The 25,927-nt window shown below is 43.5% G+C and overlaps 1 protein-coding gene across 1 annotated transcript; it reads left to right on the top strand.

The window, feature by feature from the left end:
- Positions 1-1,152: 1,152 nt before the first annotated feature.
- LOC121560621 (histamine N-methyltransferase) lies at positions 1,153-21,718 on the top strand. The gene is made up of 7 exons (XM_041873566.1): positions 1,153-1,560; positions 1,900-2,047; positions 7,030-7,082; positions 12,648-12,755; positions 14,003-14,133; positions 20,861-20,954; positions 21,234-21,718. Exons 2-7 carry the CDS (start codon positions 1,911-1,913, stop codon positions 21,593-21,595), a joined length of 885 nt encoding a protein of 294 aa, XP_041729500.1. The 5' UTR covers positions 1,153-1,560; positions 1,900-1,910; the 3' UTR covers positions 21,596-21,718.
- Positions 21,719-25,927: the final 4,209 nt, after the last annotated feature.

The raw sequence follows: 25,927 nt of genomic DNA, 5'->3' as shown, positions 1-25,927 counted from the left end.
TCTGACCACAACTTTCATTAGAGGTTCTGGAGGCACTGCCAAATATCCCCCTTCCCCTGACCTTAACCCTGACCCTAACCTTAACCCTTACCCTAACCCGGGTTCGTATCCTGTTCCCACCCCTAACCCTACTCCTAACCCTAACCCTAACCTTAACCCTTACCCTAACCCGGGTTCGTATCCTGTTCCCACCCCTAACCCTACTCCTAACCCTAACCCTAACCCTAACCTTAACCCTTACCCTAACCCGGGTTCGTATCCTGTTCCCACCCCTAACCCTACTCCTAACCCTAACCCTGACTCTCTGCCTCTGACCCTATTACGGGGGCTGAGTCACTGGCTTACTAGTGCTCTTCCATGCCGTCCCTAGGAAGGGTGCGTCACTTGAGTGTGTTGAGTCACAGACGTGATCTTCCTGTCCGGTTTTGCGTCCCCTCGGGCTCGTGCGGTGGAGGAGATCTTGGTGGGCTATACTCAGCCTTGTCTCAGGGTAGTAGGTTGGTGGTCTGTTGATATCCCTCTGGTGGTGTGGGGGCTGTGCTTTGGCAAAGTGGGTGGGGTTATATCCTGCCTGGTTGGCCCTGTCCGGGGGTATCGTCGGACAGGGCCACAGTGTCCCCCGATTTCCCCCCTGCAGATGGAAACAGCCTGATAAGCGTTGCATGGATTGCCAGATAGCCTCGCTGTTAATCTCAATCTTTTCAAGTGAAGGGGGAAATGCAGTTTAAATCTTTTGTTTAATCTAATTCATCTAGTTAAGACTGTCACTTCTATTTAAGGCTGAGGTTAATAAGAGTGGTGTTGTCAAGGCCACCCAGATGAGCAGCACTGGACACAGCTTTTTGTCACAACTAATTAATCTGGTTCAGTCTGGTCCAGTCTCTCTCAGGCATCACCTAATTCTGAACAGCTAGGAGGTTTAGACTTCAGTTTAATCATGATTTATCTGTTACACCGGACAAATCACTTTATAAATGTTAATGTGGTTTGACTGTTTTGAGTGCAAAGCAAGAAGATAATGAATATTTAGGAGATGTTCAGAGAATGAACAATGATGCAGATCGCCTGGGTCCCCTGTAGCTCAGTTGGTAGAGCATGGCGCTTGCAACGCCAGGGTTGTGGGTTCGTTTCCCACGGGGGGGTCAGTATGAAGAATGTATGCACTCACTAACTGTAATTCGCTCTGGATAAGAGCGTCTGCTAAATGACTAAAATGTATCCACAGGGTGTGTAGGCTTCTGTTCCAGCGCTAACACATTACCTCCTCTAATCATCAAGCACTTGATTAGCTAGTGGAATTACTAAGGTGTTAGAAACAAAGTGCATTCTCACATGTTTTGTCCAATGTTTTGTGCTCTCTGATTAAAATGTGTGTTAAGGCAGATGCATGTATCATCATAGGAATTAAAATACGCTATAGCTTTAAAGGATTAGTCTTCTCCCGCTTGCACAAAGGACAAAGTACAGTGGGAGGAGTTTCTTCTGTGCCACTGGTGTGCTGCATTGCCTTAGTCACATCACATGATTTGCACGTGATTCTGTTGTCGTCTTGAAAGGAAAGTGAGTATTTACTGTACCATTTGATTTCAATGTAGCTACAATATTGTAAAAACACATGCTTCAAACTGTATTTGTACAATTCATGACAATCAGGAGTAACTTGTGAACTTTGACCCACTCTATAATCATACAGCACTGTCTGTTGAGAAATGCAGAATGAGAACTGTGACAAGGCAGGCCGTATGCCAATCAGACAGTAGCTACAGCTGAATAAACTCATAAGCTCACTATGTTCCTGAACTAGTACTGCTTATATTGACATGAACTGACTTTATATAAATACATATAATGTGTCATTCTCATCTGTGAAAGGAGAGTAAGTTGTGATTGTTTTGACAGACCTTTTAGCCATGTCCTGTTCTATGAGAAGTCTGGTGGAGGATGATGACAGATACCTGAAGTCCTTCCAGCTGTTCCTGGAGCGCTCCTCTGAACACCAGTGCATGCAGGACTTTATCCATGGCATCCTGCCTGACATACTAGCCAGGTAACAGTTCTGACATACTAGCCAGGTAACAGTTCTGACATACTAGCCAGGTAACAGTTCTGACATACTAGCCAGGTAATATTTCTGACATACTAGCCAGGTAACAGTTCTGACATACTAGCCAGGTAACAGTTCTGACATACTAATCAGGTAACAGTTGTGACATATAAGCCAGGTAACAGTTCTGACATACTAATCAAGTAACAGTTCTGACATACTAGCCAGGTAACAGTTCTGACATACTAGCCAGGTAACAGTTCTGACATACTAGCCAGGTAACAGTTCTGACATACTAGCCAGGTAACAGTTCTGACATACTAGCCAGGTAACAGTTCTGACATACTAGCCAGTTAACAGTTCTGACATACTAGCCAGTTAACAGTTCTGACATACTAGCCAGGTAACAGTTCTGACATACTAGCCAGGTAACAGTTCTGACATACTAGCCAGTTAACAGTTCTGACATACTAATCAGGTAACAGTTCTGACATACTAGCCAATTAACATTTCTGACATACTAATCAGGTAACAGTTCTGACATACTAGCCAGGTAATATTTCTGACATACTAGCCAGGTAATATTTCTGACATACTAGCCAGGTAACAGTTCTGACATACTAGCCAGGTAACAGTTCTGACATACTAATCAGGTAACAGTTGTGACATATAAGCCAGGTAACAGTTCTGACATACTAATCAAGTAACAGTTCTGACATACTAGCCAGGTAACAGTTCTGACATACTAGCCAGGTAACAGTTCTGACAAACTAGCCAGGTAACAGTTCTGACAAACTAGCCAGGTAACAGTTCTGACATACTAGCCAGTTAACAGTTCTGACATACTAGCCAGGTAACAGTTCTGACAAACTAGCCAGGTAACAGTTCTGACATACTAGCCAGGTAACAGTTCTGACATACTAGCCAGGTAACAGTTCTGACATACTAGCCAGTTAACAGTTCTGACATACTAGCCAGGTAACAGTTCTGACATACTAGCCAGTTAACAGTTCTGACATACTAGCCAGGTAAACAATACTAGCTAGATAACAGTTCTGACATACTAATCAGGTAACAGTTCTGATTTACTAATCAGGTAACAGTTCTGACATTCTAGCCAGGTAACAGTTCTGACATACTAGCCAGACAACAGTTCTGAAATACTAGCCAGGTAAACAATACTAGCCAGACAACAGTTCTGAAAAACTAGCCAGGTAAACAATACTAGCTAGATAACAGTTCTGACATACAAGCCAGGTAACAGTTCTGACATACTAATCAGGTAACAGTTCTGACATACTAGCCAATTAACAGTTCTGACATACTAGCCAGGTAATATTTCTGACATACTAGCCAGGTAATATTTCTGACATACTAGCCAGGTAACAGTTCTGACATACTAGCCAGGTAACAGTTCTGACAAACTAGCCAAGTAACAGTTCTGACAAACTAGCCAGGTAACAGTTCTGACAAACTAGCCAGGTAACAGTTCTAACAAACTAGCCAGGTAACAGTTCTGACATACTAGCCAGGTAACAGTTCTGACATACTAGCCAGGTAACAGTTCTGACATACTAGCCAGGTAACAGTTCTGACATACTAGCCAGGTAACAGTTCTGACATACTAGCCAGGTAACAGTTCTGACATACTAGCCAGGTAACAGTTCTGACATACTAGCCAGGTAACAGTTCTGACATACTAGCCAGGTAACAGTTCTGACATACTAGCCAGGTAACAGTTCTGACATACTAGCCAGGTAACAGTTCTGACATACTAGCCAGGTAAACAATACTAGCTAGATAACAGTTCTGACATACTAATCAGGTAACAGTTCTGACATATAAGCCAGGTAACAGTTCTGACATACTAATCAAGTAACAGTTCTGACATACTAGCCAGGTAACAGTTCTGACATACTAGCCAGGTAACAGTTCTGACAAACTAGCCAGGTAACAGTTCTGACAAACTAGCCAGATAACAGTTCTGACAAACTAGCCAGATAACAGTTCTGACATACTAGCCAGGTAACAGTTCTGACATACTATCCAGGTAACAGTTCTGATATACTAGCCAGGTAACAGTTCTGACATACTAGCCAGGTAAACAATACTAGCTAGATAACAGTTCTGACATACTAATCAGGTAACAGTTCTGATTTACTAATCAGGTAACAGTTCTGACATTCTAGCCAGGTAACAGTTCTGACATACTAAGTAACAGTTCTGACATACTAGCCAGACAACAGTTCTGAAATACTAGCCAGGTAAACAATACTAGCCAGACAACAGTTCTGAAATACTAGCCAGGTAAACAATACTAGCTAGATAACAGTTCTGACATACAAGCCAGGTAACAGTTCTGACATACTAGCCAGTTAACAGTTCTGACATACTAGCCAGTTAACAGTTCTGACATACTAATCAGGTAACAGTTCTGACATACTAGCCAATTAACAGTTCTGACATACTAGCCAGGTAATATTTCTGACATACTAGCCAGGTAATATTTCTGACATACTAGCCAGGTAACAGTTCTGACATACTAGCCAGGTAACAGTTCTGACATACTAATCAGGTAACAGTTCTGACATATAAGCCAGGTAACAGTTCTGACATACTAATCAAGTAACAGTTCTGACATACTAGCCAGGTAACAGTTCTGACATACTAGCCAGGTAACAGTTCTGACAAACTAGCCAGGTAACAGTTCTGACAAACTAGCCAGGTAACAGTTCTGACAACCTAGCCAGGTAACAGTTCTGACAAACTAGCCAGGTAACAGTTCTGACATACTAGCCAGGTAACAGTTCTGACATACTAGCCAGGTAACAGTTCTGACATACTAGCCAGGTAACAGTTCTGACATACTAGCCAGGTAACAGTTCTGACATACTAGCCAGGTAAACAATACTAGCTAGATAACAGTTCTGACATACTAATCAGGTAACAGTTCTGACATACTAATCAAGTAACAGTTCTGACATACTAGCCAGGTAACAGTTCTGACATACTAGCCAGGTAACAGTTCTGACAAACTAGCCAGGTAACAGTTCTGACAAACTAGCCAGGTAACAGTTCTGACATACTAGCCAGGTAACAGTTCTGACATACTAGCCAGGTAACAGTTCTGACATACTAGCCAGGTAACAGTTCTGACATACTAGCCAGGTAACAGTTCTGACATACTAGCCAGGTAACAGTTCTGACATACTAGCCAGGTAAACAATACCAGCTAGATAACAGTTCTGACATACTAATCAGGTAACAGTTCTGACATATAAGCCAAGTAACAGTTCTGACATACTAATCAAGTAACAGTTCTGACATACTAGCCAGGTAACAGTTCTGACATACTAGCCAGGTAACAGTTCTGACAAACTAGCCAGGTAACAGTTCTGACAAACTAGCGAGGTAACAGTTCTGACATACTAGCCAGGTAACAGTTCTGACATACTAGCCAGGTAACAGTTCTGACATACTAGCCAGGTAACAGTTCTGACATACTAGCCAGGTAAACAATACCAGCTAGATAACAGTTCTGACATACTAATCAGGTAACAGTTCTGACATATAAGCCAAGTAACAGTTCTGACATACTAATCAAGTAACAGTTCTGACATACTAGCCAGGTAACAGTTCTGACATACTAGCCAGGTAACAGTTCTGACAAACTAGCCAGGTAACAGTTCTGACAAACTAGCCAGGTAACAGTTCTGACAAACTAGCCAGGTAACAGTTCTGACATACTAGCCAGGTAACAGTTCTGACATACTAGCCAGGTAACAGTTCTGACATACTAGCCAGGTAACAGTTCTGACATACTAGCCAGGTAAACAATACTAGCTAGATAACAGTTCTGACATACTAATCAGGTAACAGTTCTGACATACTAATCAAGTAACAGTTCTGACATACTAGCCAGGTTACAGTTCTGACATACTAGCCAGGTAACAGTTCTGACAAACTAGCCAGGTAACAGTTCTGACAAACTAGCCAGGTAACAGTTCTGACATACTAGCCAGGTAACAGTTCTGACATACTAGCCAGGTAACAGTTCTGACATACTAGCCAGGTAACAGTTCTGACATACTAGCCAGGTAACAGTTCTGACATACTAGCCAGGTAACAGTTCTGACATACTAGCCAGGTAACAGTTCTGACATACTAGCCAGGTAAACAATACCAGCTAGATAACAGTTCTGACATACTAATCAGGTAACAGTTCTGACATATAAGCCAAGTAACAGTTCTGACATACTAATCAAGTAACAGTTCTGACATACTAGCCAGGTAACAGTTCTGACATACTAGCCAGGTAACAGTTCTGACAAACTAGCCATGTAACAGTTCTGACAAACTAGCCAGGTAACAGTTCTGACAAACTAGCCAGGTAACAGTTCTGACATACTAGCCAGGTAACAGTTCTGACATACTAGCCAGGTAACAGTTCTGACATACTAGCCAGGTAACAGTTCTGACATACTAGCCAGGTAACAGTTCTGACATACTAGCCAGGTAAACAATACTAGCTAGATAACAGTTCTGACATACTAATCAGGTAACAGTTCTGATTTACTAATCAGGTAACAGTTCTGACATACTAAGTAACAGTTCTGACATACTAGCCAGACAACAGTTCTGAAATACTAGCCAGGTAAACAATACTAGCCAGACAACAGTTCTGAAATACTAGCCAGGTAAACAATACTAGCTAGATAACAGTTCTGAAATACTAGCGAGGTAACAGTTCGGACATACAACTCAGGTAACAGTTCTGACATACTAGCCAGGTAACAGTTCTGACATACTAACCAGGTAACAGTTCTGACATACTAGCCAGGTAACAGTTCTGACATACTAACCAGGTAACAGTTCTGACATACTAGCCCAAGTATGGCTACAATTCCCAGGATACTTAACCCCATGTTAGACAGAACATCTCAAGGGCATTTCTTAGGATGTAATTAAGTCTGTTTCTTCCCCAGCATTGGAGAGGGAAAAGCCAATCTTAATATGATGGGAGTTGGAAGTGGAGCAGGTGAGAAAGAACCATGGTGTCACAAAGGATTAAACTATCATAGATAAACATTTGTTGAGCAAATTCAAATATTTACTCTTTGTTTAACCCTTTACACTGGTACGGGTTGAAAATGGCTGATTTGTGCACTGATAAAAGCCTAAATTGGAACGCAGTGGCTTTACAGTAACATGCTATACATTTTACATTTTAGTTATTTAGCAGACACTCTTATGCAGAACGACTTCGAGTAGCAATCACAATTAAGTGCCTTGCTCAAGGGCACATCGACAGATGTTTCACCTAGTCGGCTCAGGGATTCAAACCAGTGACCTTTCGGTTACTGGCCCAATGCTCTTAACCGCTAGGCTACCTAAATGACATCAGAGCTCTGTCTCTGCGTTTCACACCGCTGTATGGGTTTTGACTGACAGTCGTTCTGATCTTGAGTCTGAGTGAGGGAAATGCTGTAAATTAAAAGGACTCTATGTATTTTCAAAGATGAGACATTGATCCAATTTGTAAGTCGCTCTGGATAAGAGCGTCTGCTAAATGACGTAAATGTAAATGTAATTGAGGATTATAATAAATACCGCTTTGATGTCATACAAGCAAGCCAAACACCCGTAAGTCCAAATGTGAACTTCACATTTGCATATCATAAACCTCAAGTGGTATACAGTGTCAATGTTTATGATCACTATCTTGATGTACAGTTCCAAGATGACGTCATACCATGGGTTGTTCTGAACAGAATGAGCCCATGTTTGTTTATTGTGAACAAAATTTGCCGCTGAAAACGAACCTGAATGCACTCAATTCCTTTCTATACGCATCAAAATTATGATCTGTTTCCCTGAATTGCATTGTGAAAGCCTAACACTGTAATATTGTATTTTAGAACTTAGCTTGTCATGCTGGCAATAGAACTGTTTTTGGATTGCGTAAACAACAACAATAATTGTGTGATGGTGGAGATGCAGAGTTGTGTTCCAAACATAACAATTACAAGTGTGCTTGCTTTAGTTCCTCAATGGCACAGCTAGGAGAGCTCAAAAAAACACCTTTTAGTTGAATCCTCTTCTTTGAGTTATAAAGGTACATTGAAATTACTTAGGAACTGTGCACACTTTGGAGAGGTGTGGCCACCTGGAGACACCAGTTAGTCCTCTCACTCAAACCCACAGTCTGGAGAGGTGTGGTCACCTGGAGACACCAGTTAGTCCTCTCACTCAAACCCAGAGTCTGGAGAGGTGTGGTCACCTGGAGACACCAGTTAGTCCTCTCACTCAAACCCAGAGTCTGGAGAGGTGTGGTCACCTGGAGACACCAGTTAGTCCTCTCACTCAAACCCACAGTCTGGAGAGGTGTGGTCACCTGGAGACACCAGTTAGTCCTCTCACTCAAACCCACAGTCTGGAGAGGTGTGGTCACCTGGAGACACCAGTTAGTCCTCTCACTCAAACCCAGAGTCTGGAGAGGTGTGGTCACCTGGAGACACCAGTTAGTCCTCTCACTCAAACCCACAGTCTGGAGAGGTGTGGCCACCTGGAGACACCAGTTAGTCCTCTCACTCAAACCCAGAGTCTGGAGAGGTGTGGTCACCTGGAGACACCAGTTAGTCCTCTCACTCAAACCCACAGTCTGGAGAGGTGTGGTCACCTGGAGACACCAGTTAGTCCTCTCACTCAAACCCACAGTCTGGAGAGGTGTGGTCACCTGGAGACACCAGTTAGTCCTCTCACTCAAACCCATGTCATTGTTTTGTCATATGTTGCACCTACCCCACATTTTCCAGCAGTATCCTTATCATGTTCCTGAATGTATCAACAAATGCGGAAAAAAGGACAGTAAATGTAAAATGCACATAAAATCAACAGCGTAATGTTTGGATTCAGTTTTGTGTCAGGTGAATTGTTGTGTCCTCACCTTTGGTCTAATAATTTCCCCATAATCTCCAAACTGTTTCCTTTCAATTGCTACCATGGTTATGCTTTTCAGATTTCTTCTGTAAGAAACATTTAAATGTAGCCCTATCCATATAGGCCAATTCCCACAAGTGTAAAGGGTTAACAATGTTGATAACAAGAGGAGTAATTAGCCTGTGATATTATTGGTATTACATCCACTGTTCGGCTAATCATAACTGATGACAAATGATCATTGATATCCATGATTTACACAATGAACCTGACTTATTGGGTAGCTGTCCTGTGGATCTTACGCTTTCTGTTTGAAAGACATACACCTTTTGATTTTTACTTCATACCTGATTATGATCACATACATTTTTTGATTGTTGCACTGTTGAACACTTGTAATCATTCTCCATCTTGTAGACCGCTATCCAGCTGTCAGATACTCATTCACCTTTCCATTACTCTTCTATCATTTTTCAATCCAATCAATGAAACTATCAGAGGACTTTGATTACTCTGAATCTGTATCTAGTAGAAAATCCCCTCTTCCAGCTCTCGTTCCAGCTCTTCACAGGGTTTCTCTTCCTATATTAGGATAGAATAGGATTCACTTTAATATCCCCAAACACACAGTACTCCTGTATACAAAAATAGACACTGGTCATTACCAGTGGCGGTTCCTGAAAGAATTCTCAGGGGGGGGCAATTTTTCTGATGATTTAGGTGACCTACACACATTTAAAAAAAGATATGTCCAGCAACAACATGAAGACAGGGGCAGCATATATGTCAATACCAGAAGCATTTATTGACTGATCTCAAAAGTGTTGGCTTACCAGGGTTGGTGGAGCCCTCAGTTTCATCTTTGCCTCGCAAAGCTAACTCAAACACTCCGCAAAACTTCACACACTGGATTAGCCGGCTGAGGATGTGGCGGTTCTTGCTAACCTCATCGTTGTGGCGGCGGACAGCTAGCCTGTATCCCTCATCCAGTTGAGTGGCAATGTTCACTCTCCCCAAAGCAGACAATCTCAAACAGCTATCCATGTGGGTCTTTGACAGCTCATGTGTCACGATCGCCTATGAAATACGACCAAAGCGCAGCGTTGGGAGTGAACATGACTTTAATGTTGAAATAACGACAAAACAAAACACGATCCGCAACGTCCTCAGTACATCGACTGAACATAGAACAAAAACCCACAACCCCCAACGGAAAACAAACAGATAAATATGGCTCCCAATCAGAGATAACGAGCCGACAGCTGACACTCGTTACCTCGATTGGGAGTCACTTGACCAAACACATAGAAATACACCCAAAAGAATGAACAACCCTGGCTCAATATTCCAGAGTCCCGGAGCCAGGGCGTTACAGTACTCCCCTAAAGGCGCGGACACGCAACCGCGCCTCAACAAGGGCTACACAAGGGGAGGGCTGGGTGGGCACACCTCCTCGGCGGCGGCTCCGGCTCCGGCCCTGATCCCCACTCCCTCTCCAACCCCCAAAGTACCCCGGTCCTGTCTAGCCCCGCTGGCCGGAGCCGACTGACGACACGCGCCCCTGGCTTGGTGCGTGGAACAGAATGGGCCTTACCAGGCTGACGACTCGCCCCCTGGCTTGGTGCGAGTGGCAGAACAGGCCAGGCCGGGCCTGGCGACGCGCACCGTATCCCTGGTGCGAGTGGCATGAACAGGCCGGGTCGGGCTGGCGACGCGCACCGTATCCCTGGTGCAGTGGCCGGAACAGGCCGGGCCGGGCTGGCGACGTGCACCGTATCCCTGGTGCGAGTGGCCGGAACAGGCCGGGTCGGGCTGGCGGCACGCACCGTATCCCTGGTGCGAGTGGCCGGAACAGGCCGGCAGGGGCTGTCGACGCACACCGTATCCTTGGTGCGTGGAGCAGGAACAGGCCGGGCAGGGCTGTCGGCGCACACCGTATCCTTGGTGCGTGGAGCAGGAACAGGCCGGGCAGGGCTGTCGACGCACACCGTATCCTCGGTGCGTGGAGCAGGGACAGGCCGGGCTGGGCTGTCGCGCACACCGTATCCTTGGTGCGTGGAGCAGGGACAGGCCGGGCTGGGCTGGCGCGCACCCCGTAGGCTTGGTGCGTTGAGCAGGGACAGACAGAACCGCACTGGGGACACACACCCCTGGCCCTACACGGGGATCAGGAACGGGCCGGACCGGACTGGAAACACCCCCAGTACCTCTCGCCGTGCCTCCACACTTTCCATCCCCTTCGTAACCAGTGGCCCCCCTTAAACTGGCGGCCATATCTGCCAACCTCTTGCACTCCTCCGGGCCGTACACCTTCTGCCCCGACGTCGTGAGCCCCCCTAAAAAAATTTCTGGGGTCTCTCCTCTCGGTGGACCAGGCCTCCATAGTCCTCTCCCAACCTTCGCTCTTCTGGCTCCACCACTCGTTATCCAACTGCTGCTTGGTCTCGTTGCAGGTGGGTTTTTCTGTCACGATCGCCTATGAAATACGACCAAAGCGCAGCGTTGGGAGTGAACATGACTTTAATGTTGAAATAACGACAAAACAAAACACGATCCGTAACGTCCTCAGTACATCGACTGAACATAGAACAAAAACCCACAACCCCCAACGGAAAACAAACAGATAAATATGGCTCCCAATCAGAGATAACGAGCCGACAGCTGACACTCGTTACCTCCGATTGGGAGTCACTTGACCAAACACATAGAAATACACCCAAAAGAATGAACAACCCTGGCTCAATATTCAGAGTCCCGGAGCCAGGGCGTTACATCATGTTTCTTAATCTTTTCTGAAAGATGGTGCATCGCTGTCCAAGCGGTGCTGTCTGCCGTGCCGCCTTCAGGGTGAAAGAGTAAGCAAGGGTAGCAGAAGACTGCATTAGCTACATCGCAGCCTGCTAGCCAGGTTTTTCGTTCGTACCAATTTTTGGAAAATCCTCGGGTGTAGGACTTTCCCCCTTTAGTAGAAACCTGTTGAATTATTAAATTTGGTCTGGGAGGTCCTAATTGTTTCGTTGCCAATTTATCTTGATTTGTTCGCCGACAAAAAGGAACTTCTTTCAAAGAGACAATCGAGTTGCACTGAACGCTAGCCATCTTGACAGTAGTACGTGAATTGATTGACGCTGCTACCCGCTCTTTTCTTAGTTACGTTCATGGTTATGTTACGTATGACAAAAGCGCGTAAGTGCAAGCCCTCAGAAACCCATAGAGATTGTATTGAAAGCTCTAATATTTGAAAAAAAAAGATTTTACATGAGAGTCTATGAGAGACTTCTGGGGCGATTTTCAACCTGACTGAAATCGCCCCAAAAGGGGCGGGGCCATTTGAAGCACGACTTTAGCCTGATTGGACATTTAGTGGCAGATCAGACGTCTAGATTAGAACACTGATAACTACTGTTGCCGTGATATAATTGATTAGAAAAAAAATCCCTTCCTTTTCCCGTTTGGCAGTGCGTCGCCCATATCGCCCTAATGAACACACCGCCCCTGGTCATTACACACAACATAATACATACAGTACATTCCACATTACCTGTCCTCTCCTCAGGTGAGATAGACGTACCTGTAGGATTGTCTCAGCTGTTCTCTCCTGTTCTCAGGTGAGACCTACAGTATGTGTTTCCCGTTTTACCTACATCACCTGTCCTCTCCTCAGGTGAGATTGACCTTGAGATGTTCTCTCAGCTGCATCTGAAGCATCCTGCAGTAACCGTGGACAACCAGGTGGTGGAACCCAGCGCCCAGCAGCTCCACCTCTATAAGGGTATATAGTTCAGTATGATTACACCTCTATAAGGGTATATAGTTCAGTATGATTACACCTCTATAAGGGTATATAGTTCAGTATGATTACACCTCTATAAGGGTATATAGTTCAGTATGATTACACCTCTATAAGGGTATATAGTTCAGTATGATTACACCTCTATGAGGGTATATAGTTCAGTATGATTCCATCTCTATAAGGGTATATAGTTCAGTATGATTCCATCTCTATAAGGGTATATAGTTCAGTATGATTACACCTCTATAAGGGTATATAGTTCAGTATGATTACACCTCTATAAGGGTATATAGTTCAGTATGATTACACCTCTATGAGGGTATATAGTTCAGTATGATTCCATCTCTATAAGGGTATATAGTTCAGTATGATTCCATCTCTATAAGGGTATATAGTTCAGTATGATTACACCTCTATAAGGGTATATAGTTCAGTATGATTACATCTCTATAAGGGTATATAGTTCAGTATGATTACACCTCTATAAGGGTATATAGTTCAGTATGATTACGCCTCTATAAGGGTATATAGTTCAGTATGATTCCATCTCTATAAGGGTAAATAGTTCAGTATGATTACACCTCTATAAGGGTATATAGTTCAGTATGATTCCATCTCTATGAGGGTAAATAGTTCAGTATGATTACACCTCTATAAGGGTATATAGTTCAGTATGATTCCATCTCTATGAGGGTAAATAGTTCAGTATGATTACACCTCTATAAGGGTATATAGTTCAGTATGATTCCATCTCTATGAGGGTAAATAGTTCAGTATGATTACACCTCTATAAGGGTAAATAGTTCAGTATGATTACACCTCTATAAGGGTATATAGTTCAGTATGATTCCATCTCTATGAGGGTAAATAGTTCAGTATGATTACACCTCTATAAGGGTAAATAGTTCAGTATGATTACACCTCTATAAGGGTATATAGTTCAGTATGATTACACCTCTATAAGGGTATATCGTTCAGTATGATTACACCTCTATAAGGGTATATAGTTCAGTATGATTACACCTCTATAAGGGTATATAGTTCAGTATGATTACACCTCTATAAGGGTATATAGTTCAGTATGATTCCATCTCTATAAGGGTAAATAGTTCAGTATATAGTTCAGTGTAATTATATGAATGTACTGTATATATTCTATACATATAGTTTGTATCTTAGGATAACTTATTTTGTTGAATTACTTCATATATCTTTATCTTGTGTAGTGTTGGTGTCCCAGAAACCAAACCTAGACTATATTAAATTCACTTGGAACAAGATGACGGCCGCTGAGTTTGAGAAGCACTGGAGAGAGAACCATTTGTCCAAGAAGATGGACTTCATTCACATGATACAGGTAGAACTACCCACATTTTCCTATTTTGTTGCATTACAACCTCTAATTTAAATGGATTTTTATTTGGATTTCGTGTAATGGACATACACAAAATAGTCCAAATTGGTGAAGTAAAATGAAAAAAATAACTTGTTTCAAAAAATTCGTAAAAATAGATAATGGAAAAGTGGTGCGTGCATATGTATTCACCCCCTTTGCTATGAAGCCCCTAAATAAGATCTGGTGCAACCAATTACCTTCAGAAGTCACATAATTAGTTAGATTGCACACAGGTGGACTTTATTTAAGTGTCACATGATCTCAGTGTATATATACACCTGTTCTGAAAGGCTCCAGAGTCTGCAACACCACTAAGCAAGGGGCACCACCAAGCAAGCGGCACCATGAAGACCAAGGAGCTCTCCAAACAGGTCAGGGACAAAGTTGTGGAAAAGTAGAGATCAGGGTTGGGTTATAAAATAATATCCGAAACTTTGAACATCCCACGGAGCACCATTAAATCCATTATTAAAAAATGGAAACAATATGGCACCACAACAAACATGCCAAGAGAGGGCCGCCCACCAAAACTCAAGGACCAGGCAAGGAGGGCATTAATCAGAGAGGCAACAAAGAGACCAAAGATAACCCTGAAGGAGCTGCAAAGCTCCACAGCGGAGATTGGAGTATCTGTCCATAGGACCACTTTAAGCCGTACACTCCACAGAGCTGGGCTTTACGGAAGAGTGGCCAGAAAAAAGCCATTGCTTAAAGAAAAAAATAAGCAAACACGTTTGGTGTTCGCCAAAAGGCATGTGGGAGACTCTCCAAACATATGGAAGAAGGTACTCTTGTCAGATGAGACTAAAATTGAGCTTTTTGGCCATCAAGGAAAACGCTATGTCTGGCGCAAACCCAACATCTCTCATCACCCCGAGAACACCATCCCCACAGTGAAGCATGGTGGTGGCAGCATCATGCTGTGGGGATGTTTTGCATCGGCAGGGACTGGGAAACTGGTCAGAATTGAAGGAATGATGGATGGCGCTAAATACAGGGAAATTCTTGAGGGAAACCTGTTTTAGTCTTCCGAGGACGGAGGTTCACCTTCCAGCAGGACAATGACCCTAAGCATTCTGCTAAAGCAACACTCGAGTGGTTTAAGGGGAAACATTGAAATGCCTTGGAATGGCCTAGTCAAAGCACAGACCTCAATCCAATTGAGAATCTGTGGTATGGCTTAAAGATTGCTGTACACCAGCGGAACCCATCCAACTTGAAGGAGCTGGAGCAGTTTTGCCTTGAAGAATGGGCAAAAATCCCAGTGGCTAGATGTGCCAAGCTTATAGAGACACCCCAAAAGACTTGCAGCTGTAATTGCTGAAAAAGGTGGTTTGTTTCACAATTAATATTTTGCATCTTCAAAGTGGTAGGCATGTTGTGTAAATCAAATGACACAAACCCACAAAAAAATCAATTTTAAATCCAGGTTGTAAGGCAACAAAATAGGAAAAATGCCAAGGGGGGTGAATACTTTCGCAAGCCACTGTATGTTTTACATTTTACATTTTAGTCATTTAGCAGACGCTCTTATCCAGAGCGACTTACAGGAGCAATTAGGGTTAAGTGCCTTGCTCAAGGGCACATCGACAGATTTTTCACCTAGTCGGCTCGGGGATTAGAACCAGCGACCTTTCGGTTACTGGCACAACGCTCTTAACCACTAAGCTACCTGCGTATGTGTCATACATAGCTACACTGAACAAAAATATAAATGCAACATGTAAAATCTCCCATATGCACAAAAAGCTTATTGCTCTCAAATTTTGTGAACACATTTTTTTTACCTACCTGTTAGTGAGCATTTCTCCTTTGCAAAGATAATCCATCCACCTGACAGGTGTGGCATATCAAGAAGCTGATTAAACAGCATGATCATTATCAGTGGCGATTTTAGCATGTAAATCTTGGTGGGGCAAACTCCCACCAAAATCTTTGATGCATGCCAGCAAAGCAAAGCCACTACACAACACAACACAACATTAAACAATACATTAATTGCACTATAACGGTGACAAATGGTGCCCACAAACTGTTAGGGCCTGTCTCAACAGCAGAGCTTTCTTTTCAGCACCATGGAGTGAATCCTTACCACTGCTACACCTGGCTATCAGTGGAGCCTTGTCTGGCAGCTAAACAGTTAATTCAGCCTCATTTACTGCCTTTAAAAAACCCCATAGCTGATATGGCTGACTTGCTTAAACAAATGTGGTTTCTACTGACAATTGAGATGTACAAACTATGGCATAAGGGGACGACAAGCGGATAAGAGGCAATCCGTAATTTCAATTAAGACATTCATGAGATGAATGTACATCGACAGAATTCAGAACATGGGCCGTTCTTACAGTGTTCTCCCTGTACACCAAGTCAGAACCGTAGGATAAATAAAGGGGGCATATAAGCAGACAATGAAAGCTCTTACAATATTCGATGATTACATTTCTCTAAAACAGGTTATAGGCTACATGTGCACCACCAAGTCAGAACAGTAGGCTAAGTTATGAGGGGGAAAGGGACCAAAATATTAGGGTGAGGCACATGGGCTACTAACAGCTTACTACACAACATACACTTAGTATTACTTTCTTAGCTACAGTATACATATCTCCCTGGCATATTACATCATTTATGCAGCAGCATTCAATACATTTTTGGACTCACCTTGTTGTGCTGTGCTCACTTGAACAGGAAGGTGGCTCGGCGGTCCGTCTTGTGGGCAAATTTAGTCATCAAACTTTGTCATGAAAGTCTGGCATTCTCTGGATTTATGGGGCTTTCAAGACAACTGGGAACGCGAAAAAAAACTAGGTCAAATCATGACGTCAGTGATCTTCAGGTCGGAGCTCTAGAAAGAGGCCGACTTGGAATTCCGAGTTGGATGACCGTTCAAAACGTATTTTCCCAGTCGGAGTTCCCAGTTTGTGTTGAACTCACTGAAGTCTGAGATTTCCCAGTCAGAGTTCCCAGTTTGTGTTGAACTCACTGAAGTCTGAGATTTCCCAGTCAGAGTTCCCAGTTTGTGTTGAACTCACTGAAGTCTGAGATTTCCCAGTCAGAGTTCCCAGTTTGTGTTGAACTCACTGAAGTCTGAGATTTCCCAGTCAGAGTTCCCAGTTTGTGTTGAACTCACTGAAGTCTGAGATTTCCCAGTCAGAGTTCCCAGTTTGTGTTGAACTCACTGAAGTCTGAGATTTCCCAGTTCCGAGTTTCCAGTTGTTTTGAAGTCATGCTGGATTGACAGCATGGCCAATGTATTCAACATTTTCTGGCCCATGGTGTTGAATGTTTATCCTTTTAAGCTTGGAAAAGAAACCCTTAAACCCAGACTTGGACCACACACCCACTCCACTGAATAGCAGGCTAGTGATTGTTTTGCAATGCTTGCAGTTAGCCACTGATTCCTTCCAAACCACTCACTGTTGAATTTGCGATATCTAACTTGTGTTATGTTTATGTCCAATGGCCGATGAGCACCGATATGTTTTATCTATAATTTCTCTCAATATGACATGAATTGAAAAGGATTTTCCAGTAGATTGTTGACTTGATTCATGATGATGACTGCTTGTCTAGCTTGCTAGCTAATATTTTGAAAGTATGATGTTTACATGATCAGTCCAATCAAAGTTACAGTGTATATATAATGTGATTTGACATCATTTTATCTGTGGCCAATGACCTTGAGCCTTCTTGGATGGGCACTTCTAATGTAACTCTATGGCAGCACCCAAGGGGCTTGAATTTTCGAGCTCTCCCCGTAGATTTTGCGGTGGCATAGTGTCCCCATGAGTGACAGAACACTGAGCCAATCACGCCGCCACTAGAGAACATTACCAACCCCTACGCTCCGTATTTTCCGCTGGCTGCCCCACCACCACAGAAAGCAGTTTTGTCACACAACACAATGCCGAAGATGTCTCAAGTTTTGAGGGAGCGTGCAATTGGCATGCTGACTGCAGGAATATCTACCAGAGCTGTTGCCAGATAATTGAATAGAATTTGGCAGTATGTCCAACTGGCCTCACTGACCGCAGACCACGTGTAACCACGCCAGCCCAGGACCTCCACATCCGGCTTCTTCGCCTGCGGGATCGTCTGAGACCAGCCACCCGGACAGCTGATGAAACTGTTGATTTGCACAACCGAAGACTTTCTGCACAAACTGTCAGAAACTGTCTCAGGGAAGCTTATCTGCGTGCTCATCGTCCTCACCAGGGTCTTGACCTGACTACAGTTTGGCGTCGTAACCAACTTCAATGGGCAAATGCTCACCTTCGATGTCCACTGGCACGCTGGAGTGTGCTCTTCACAGATTTATCCTGGTTTCAACTGAACTGGGCAGATGGCAGACAGCGTGTATGGCATTGTGTGGGTGAGCGGTTTGCTGATGTCAACGTTTTGAACAGAGTGCCCGTTGCTCGGCGGTGGGGTTATGGTATGGGCAGGCATAAGCTACGGACAACGAACACAATTGCATTTTATCAATGGCAATTTGAATGCACAGATACTGTATACCGTGATGAAATCCTGAGGCCCATTGTCGTGCCATTCATCCGCCGCCTTCACCTCATGTTTCAGCAAGATAATGCACGGCCCCATGTCACAAGGATCTGTATACAATTTCTAGAAACTGAAAATGTCCAAGTTCTCCCATGACCTGCATACTCACCAGACATCGACGTGTACGACAGCATGTTCCAGTTCCCGCCAATATCCAGCAACTTTGCACAGCCATTGAAGAGGAGTGGGACAACATTCCACAGGCCACAATCAACAGCCTGATAAACTCTATGCGAAGATGTGTCACGCTGCATGAGGCAAATGGTGGTCACACCAGATATTGACTCGTTTTCTGATCGCCCCTACCTTTTTTTTTAGGGTTACCAACAGATGCATACAGTGGGGGAAAAAAAGTATTTAGTCAGCCACCAATTGTGCAAGTTCTCCCACTTAAAAAGATGAGAGAGGCCTGTAATTTTCATCATAGGTTCACGTCAACTATGACAGACAAATTGAGAAAAAAAATCCAGAAAATCACATTGTAGGATTTTTAATGAATTTATTTGCAAACTATGGTGGAAAATAAGTATTTGGTCACCTACAAACAAGCAAGATTTCTGGCTCTCACAGACCTGTAACTTCTTCTTTAAGAGGCTCCTCTGTCCTCCACTCGTTACCTGTATTAATGGCACCTGTTTGAACTTGTTATCAGTATAAAAGACACCTGTCCACAACCTCAAACAGTCACACTCCAAACTCCACTATGGCCAAGACCAAAGAGCTGTCAAAGGACACCAGAAACAAAATTGTAGACCTGCACCAGGCTGGGAAGACTGAATCTGCAATAGGTAAGCAGCTTGGTTTGAAGAAATCAACTGTGGGGAGCAATTATTAGCAAATGGAAGACATACAAGACCACTGATAATCTCCCTCGATCTGGGGCTCCACGCAAGATCTCACCCCGTGGGGTCAAAATGATCACAAGAACGGTGAGCAAAAATCCCAGAACCACACGGGGGGACCTAGTGAATGACCTGCAGAGAGCTGGGACCAAAGTAACAAAGCCTACCATCAGTAACACACTACGCCGCCAGGGACTCAAATCCTGCAGTGCCAGACGTGTCCCCCTGCTTAAGCCAGTACATGTCCAGGACCGTCTGAAGTTTGCTAGAGTGCATTTGGATGATCCAGAAGAGGATTGGGAGAATGGCATATGGTCAGATGAAACCAAAATATAACGTTTTGGTAAAAACTCAACTCGTCGTGTTTGGACGACAAAGAATGCTGAGTTGCATCCAAAGAACACCATACCTACTGTGAAGCATGGGGGTGGAAACATCATGCTTTGGGGCTGTTTTTCTGCAAAGGGACCAGGACAACTGATCCGTGTAAAGGAAAGAATGAATGGGGCCATGTATCGTGAGATTTTGAGTGAAAACCTCCTTCCATCAGCAAGGGCATTGAAGATGAAACGTGGCTGGGTCTTTCAGCATGACAATGATCCCAAACACACCGTCCGGGCAACGAAGGAGTGGCTTCGTAAGAAGCATTTCAAGGTCCTGGAGTGGCCTAGCCAGTCTCCAGATCTCAACCCCATAGAAAATCTTTGGAGGGAGTTGAAAGTCCGTGTTGCCCAGCGACAGCCCCAAAACATCACTGCTCTAGAGGAGATCTGCATGGAGGAATGGGCCAAAATACCAGCAACAGTGTGTGAAAACCTTGTGAAGACTTACAGAAAACGTTTGACCTGTGTCATTGCCAACAAAGGGTATATAACAAAGTATTGAGAAACTTTTGTTATTGACCAAATACTTATTTTCCACCATAATTTGCAAATAAATTCATTAAAAATCCTACAATGTGATTTTCTGGATTTTTTTTCTCATTTTGTCTGTCATAGTTGACGTGTACCTATGATGAAAATTACAGGCCTCTCTCATCTTTTTAAGTGGGAGAACTTGCACAATTGGTGGCTGACTAAATACTTTTTTCCCCACTGTATCTGTATTCCCAGTCATGTGAAATACATAGATTAGAGTAGGGCCTAATTTATTTATTTCAATTGACTAATTTCCTTATATGAACTGTAACTCAGTAAAATCTTTGAAATTGTTGCGTTTTATATTTTTGTTCAGTGTATTTATTTGATTATATTAACCTGATAGTTCCCCTGTATTCCATCCAGATGTTGTACTACGTGAAGGACCCAGGTGCTACAGTCACATTCTACCAGAGCCTCCTGGACAGGAATGGAAAACTACTCATCATTCTGGTGTCTGGTGAGTCAGTTGAGTTGATGTATATCTACAAGCATTGGTTATGTTATCAGACTCCATGCCAGACCTCTGTTATACTGTTATACTTTACCATATAATTACATATTACAACTAATTAATCATGAGTTACTATTAGAACTAAGTAATTTAATAGCATATCTGTGGTGGTTACACTGTGTGTTCTGTTACTATGGGTGGTTACACTGTGTGTTCTGTTACTATGGGTGGTTACACTGTGTGTTCTGTTTCTATGGGTGGTTACACTGTGTGTAATGTCTGTAGGTGAGAGTGGCTGGGGGAAGCTGTGGAGAACCTTCAGGACTCAGCTGTGCAACACAGAGATCAGTCAGTGTGTGACTACAGGTGATATTAAAGCCTACCTGGAGTCTAAGACAGTGAGTTACCAGAGCTACAAGCTGCCATCTCAAATGGACATCACAGAGTGTTTCACTGAGGGGGACCAGAGAGGAGAACTGCTCCTGGACTTCCTGACTGAGGTGTTAAACTTCAGCTCCACAGCTCCTCCTGAGCTGAAGAGAGGAGTTCTAGACCTGCTGAAGACCCCAGACTGCAGCAAGGAGGTGGATGGGAGGGTCATCTTTAATAACACCCTGGAGGTGCTGGTGGTCGACCCTCTACAGTAACATAGGAATAGATCTCAAAATGCTGTAGCAACAATGTGTATCACTGATAAACACTGAGTATACAAAATATTAGGAACACTTTCTCTTTCCATGACATAGACTGACCAGGTGAATCCAGGTGAAAGCTATGATCCCTCATTGATGTTACTTGTTAAATCCATTTCAATCAGTGTAGATGAAGGGGGGAGACAGGTTAAAGAAGGATGTTTAAGCCTTGAGACAATTGAGACAATTGAGACATGGATTTTATACACTGCTCAAAAATATAAAGGGAACACTTAAACAACACAATGTAACTCCAAGTCAATCACACTTCTGTGAAATCAAACTGTCCACTTAGGAAGCAACACTGATTGACAATAAATTTCACATGCTGTTGTGCAAATGGAATAGACAACAGGTGGAAATTATAGGCAAGACACCCCCAATAAAGGACTGGTTTTGCAGGTGGTGACCACAGACCACTTCTCAGTTCCTATGCTTCCTGGCTGATGTTTTGGTCACTTTTGAATGCTGGCGGTGCTTTCACTCTAGTGGTAGCATGAGACGGAGTCTACAACCCACACAAGTGGCTCAGGTAGTGCAGCTCATCCAGGATGGCACATCAATGCGAGCTGTGGCAAGAAGGTTTGCTGTGTCTGTCAGCGTAGTGTCCAGAGCATGGCGCTACCAGGAGACAGGCCAGTACATCAGGAGACGTGGAGGAGGCCGTAGGAGGGCGACAACCCAGCAGCAGGACTACTACCTCCGCCTTTGTGCAAAGAGGAGCAGGAGGAGCACTGCCAGAGCCCTGCAAAATGACCTCCAGCAGGCCACAAATGTGCATGTGTCTGCTCAAACGGTCAGAAACAGACTCCATGAGGGTGGTATGAGGGCCCGACGTCCACAGGTGGGGGTTGTGCTTACAGCCCAACACCGTGCAGGACGTTTGGCATTTGCCAGAGAACACCAAGATTGGCAAATTCGCCACTGGTGCCCTGTGCTCTTCACAGATGAAAGCAGGTTCACACTGAGCACGTGACAGACGTGACAGAGTCTAGAGACGCTGTGGAGAACGTTCTGCTGCCTACAACATCCTCCAGCATGACCGGTTTGGCGGTGGGTCAGTCATGGTGTGGGGTGGCATTTCTTTGGGGGGGCCGCACAGCCCTCCATGTGCTCGCCAGAGGTAGCCTGACTGCCATTAGGTACCGAGATGAGATCCTCAGACCCCTTGTGAGACCATATGCTGGTGCGGTTGGCCCTGGGTTCCTCCTAATGCAAGACAATGCTAGACCTCATGTGGCTGGAGTTTGTCAGCAGTTCCTGCAAGAGGAAGGCATTGATGCTATGGACTGGCCCGCCCGTTCCACAGACCTGAATCCAATTGAGCACATCTGGGACATCATGTCTCGCTCCATCCACCAACGCCACGTTGCACCACAGACTGTCCAGGAGTTGGCGGATGCTTTAGTCCAGGTCTGGGAGGAGATCCCTCAGGAGACCATCCGCCACCTCATCAGGAGCATGCCCAGGCATTGTAGGGAGGTCATACAGGCACGTGGAGGCCACACACACTACTGAGCCTCATTTTGACTTGTTTTAAGGACATTACATCAAAGTTGGATCAGCCTGTAGTGTGGTTTTCCACTTAAATTTTGAGGGTGACTCCAAATCCAGACCTCCATGGGCTGATAAATTTGATTTCCATTGATAATTTTTGTGTGATTTTGTTGTCAGCACATTCAACTATGTAAAGAAAAAAGTATTTAATAAGATTATATCATTCATTCAGATCTAGGATATGTTATTTTAGTGTTCCCTTTTATTTTTTTGAGCAGTGTATGTGTGCCATTCAGAGGGTGAATGGGCAAGATGAAAGATGTAAGTGCTTTTGAACGGGGTATGGTTGTAGGTACCGGTTTGTGTAAAGAACTGCAATGCTGCTGGGTTTTTCACGCTCAACAGTTTCCTGTTTGTATCAAGAATGGTCCACCACCAAAAGGACATCCAGCCAACTGTGGGAAGCATTGGAGTCAACATGGGCCAGCATCCCTGTGGAACTCTTTCGACACCTTGTAGAGTCCATGCCCCGATGAATTGAGGCTCTTCTGTGGGGGTGCAACTAAATATTAGGAAGGTGTTCCTAATGTTTGGTATACTCAGTGTATACATGAAAGGCTTGTTGTGGTATTCATAGAATTACCTGATACTCGTCTGTCCATCAAGATCCCACACCTGGAACTTCAGGTTCTTGTAAGTCACTGTCTCAATGTTGAAGCCGATCGCTGTACAACACAATGACAGAGATGAAACACCTTAAACACACGTTAAAGAAAGGAATGCAGCTGGACCATCCCATTCATGACATTGTCTACAAACATGTGGAAAGACCATTTATTATTGGGAGGGGGGGGTGCAGCTTAATAGTAGGAACATTTTCCTAATGTTTGGTATACTCAGTGTATAAAGTCAGTATTTCATCAATCACAAATAATGTTTGTCATGAGAAAACAACTTGTTTTACCTCACTTACTTTAACAACACATCAGAACCTAAGACATGATACACAGTTGCATTCAAGGGCGCTGCTTTGGTTTTAGAAGTGGGAGTGTCTTTTCATGGCGTGGGGGTCCTCCCCCAGAGTTTTTTTTGGGCATCTAAAGCTAATTTCCTGCATTTCTGCACAATCCGATATGACCCAAGGCCCTTCTAGCCATCTCTATTTAGAACAACAGTCATCAAGCTAGATAAGAGAGCATTATTAAATATGTTTAAGTGATTGATAAGACTGAACTAGATCAAAGGTAATTTAATAATCAATATTGTGTTTAACCAATAGCCTAACAAATGAACAAACACTTTTGATTATCTTTATTAAGACATCCTCTATATCAAATTTCAGGCAGACCGACCAGCCGCATGCACGCCCGACCCCTACCAGTCTAATCAAAAACTCAACTCTCTCCCTGACCCCCACCAGTCTAGTCAATAATTCAACTCTCTCCCAACACAATGCCAAGAGTGTGCAAAGCTGTCATCAAGGCAAAGGGTGGCTACTTTGAAGAATCTCAAATATAAAATATGTTTTGATTTGTTTAACACTTTTTTGGTTACTACATGATTCCATATGTGTTATTTAATAGTTTTGTTGTCTTCACTATTATTCTGCAATGTAGAAAATAGTAAAAAATAAAGAAAAACCCTGGAACGAGTAGTTGTGTCCAAACTTTGGACTGGTACTGTACTTCTCCCCATCTTAGCTACTGTTGTATCAATATGTTTTCACCATGACAGTTTACAATCCAGGGTTACTCCAAGCAGTTTAGTCACCTCAACTTGCTCAATTTCCACATTATTTATTACAAGATTTAGTTGAGGTTTAGGGTTTGGTGAATGATTTTGTTCCAAATACAATGCTTTTAGTTTTAGAAATATTTAGGACTAACTTATTCCTTGCCACCCACTCTGAAACTAACTGCAGCTCTTTGTTAAGTGTTGCAGTCATCTCAGTCGCTGTAGTAGGGACATGTATAGAGTTGAGTCATCCGCATACATAGACACACTGGCTTTACTCAAAGCCAGTGGCATGTCATTAGCAAAGATTGAAAAAAGTAATGGGCATTGACAGCTGCCCTGGGGAATTCCTGATTCCACCTGGATTTTGTTGGAGAGGCTTCCATTAAAGAACAGCCCCCACAATCTTTTTATCATCAATTCTCTAAGCCAATCATCAGTCATTTGTGTAAGTGCTGTGCTTGTTGACTATCCTTTCCTATAAGCATGCTGAAAGTTTGTTGTCAATTTGGTTACTGTAAAATAGCATTGTATCTGGTCAAACACAAAAGGGTTGGTAACAGGCTGATTGGTCGGCTATTTGAGCCAGTAAAGGGGGGCTTTACTATTCTTAGGTAGCGGAATGACTTTTGCTTCCCTCCAGGCCTGAGGGGACACACACATTCTAGAAGGCTTAAATTGAAAATATGGCAAATAGGAGTGGCAATATCGTCCGCTATTATCCTCAGTAATTTTCCATCCAAGTTGTCAGACCCCGGTGGCTTGTCATTGTTGATAGACAACAATAATTTGTTCACCTCTTCCACACTCACTTTACGGAATTCAAAATGACAATGCTTGTCTTTCATAATTTGGTAGTTATTATTAATTAAAGTAGTTAGCAATATCAGTTGGTTTTGTGATGAATGAGTCTTCTGATTCAATGAATGATGGAGCTGAGTTTGTCTTTTTTCCCAAAATTTCCTTTAAGGTGCTCCAAAGCTTTTTACTATCATTCTTTATGTCATTTATCTTTGTTTCATAGTATAGTTTCTTCTTCTTTTTATTCAATTTAGT

This window comes from Coregonus clupeaformis, unplaced genomic scaffold (assembly GCF_020615455.1).
Source record: "Coregonus clupeaformis isolate EN_2021a unplaced genomic scaffold, ASM2061545v1 scaf0523, whole genome shotgun sequence".
Classification (NCBI taxonomy): domain Eukaryota; kingdom Metazoa; phylum Chordata; class Actinopteri; order Salmoniformes; family Salmonidae; genus Coregonus; species Coregonus clupeaformis.
Note: the sequence above shows the minus strand (reverse complement) of the source record. Positions and strands in the feature narration are given on the sequence as shown.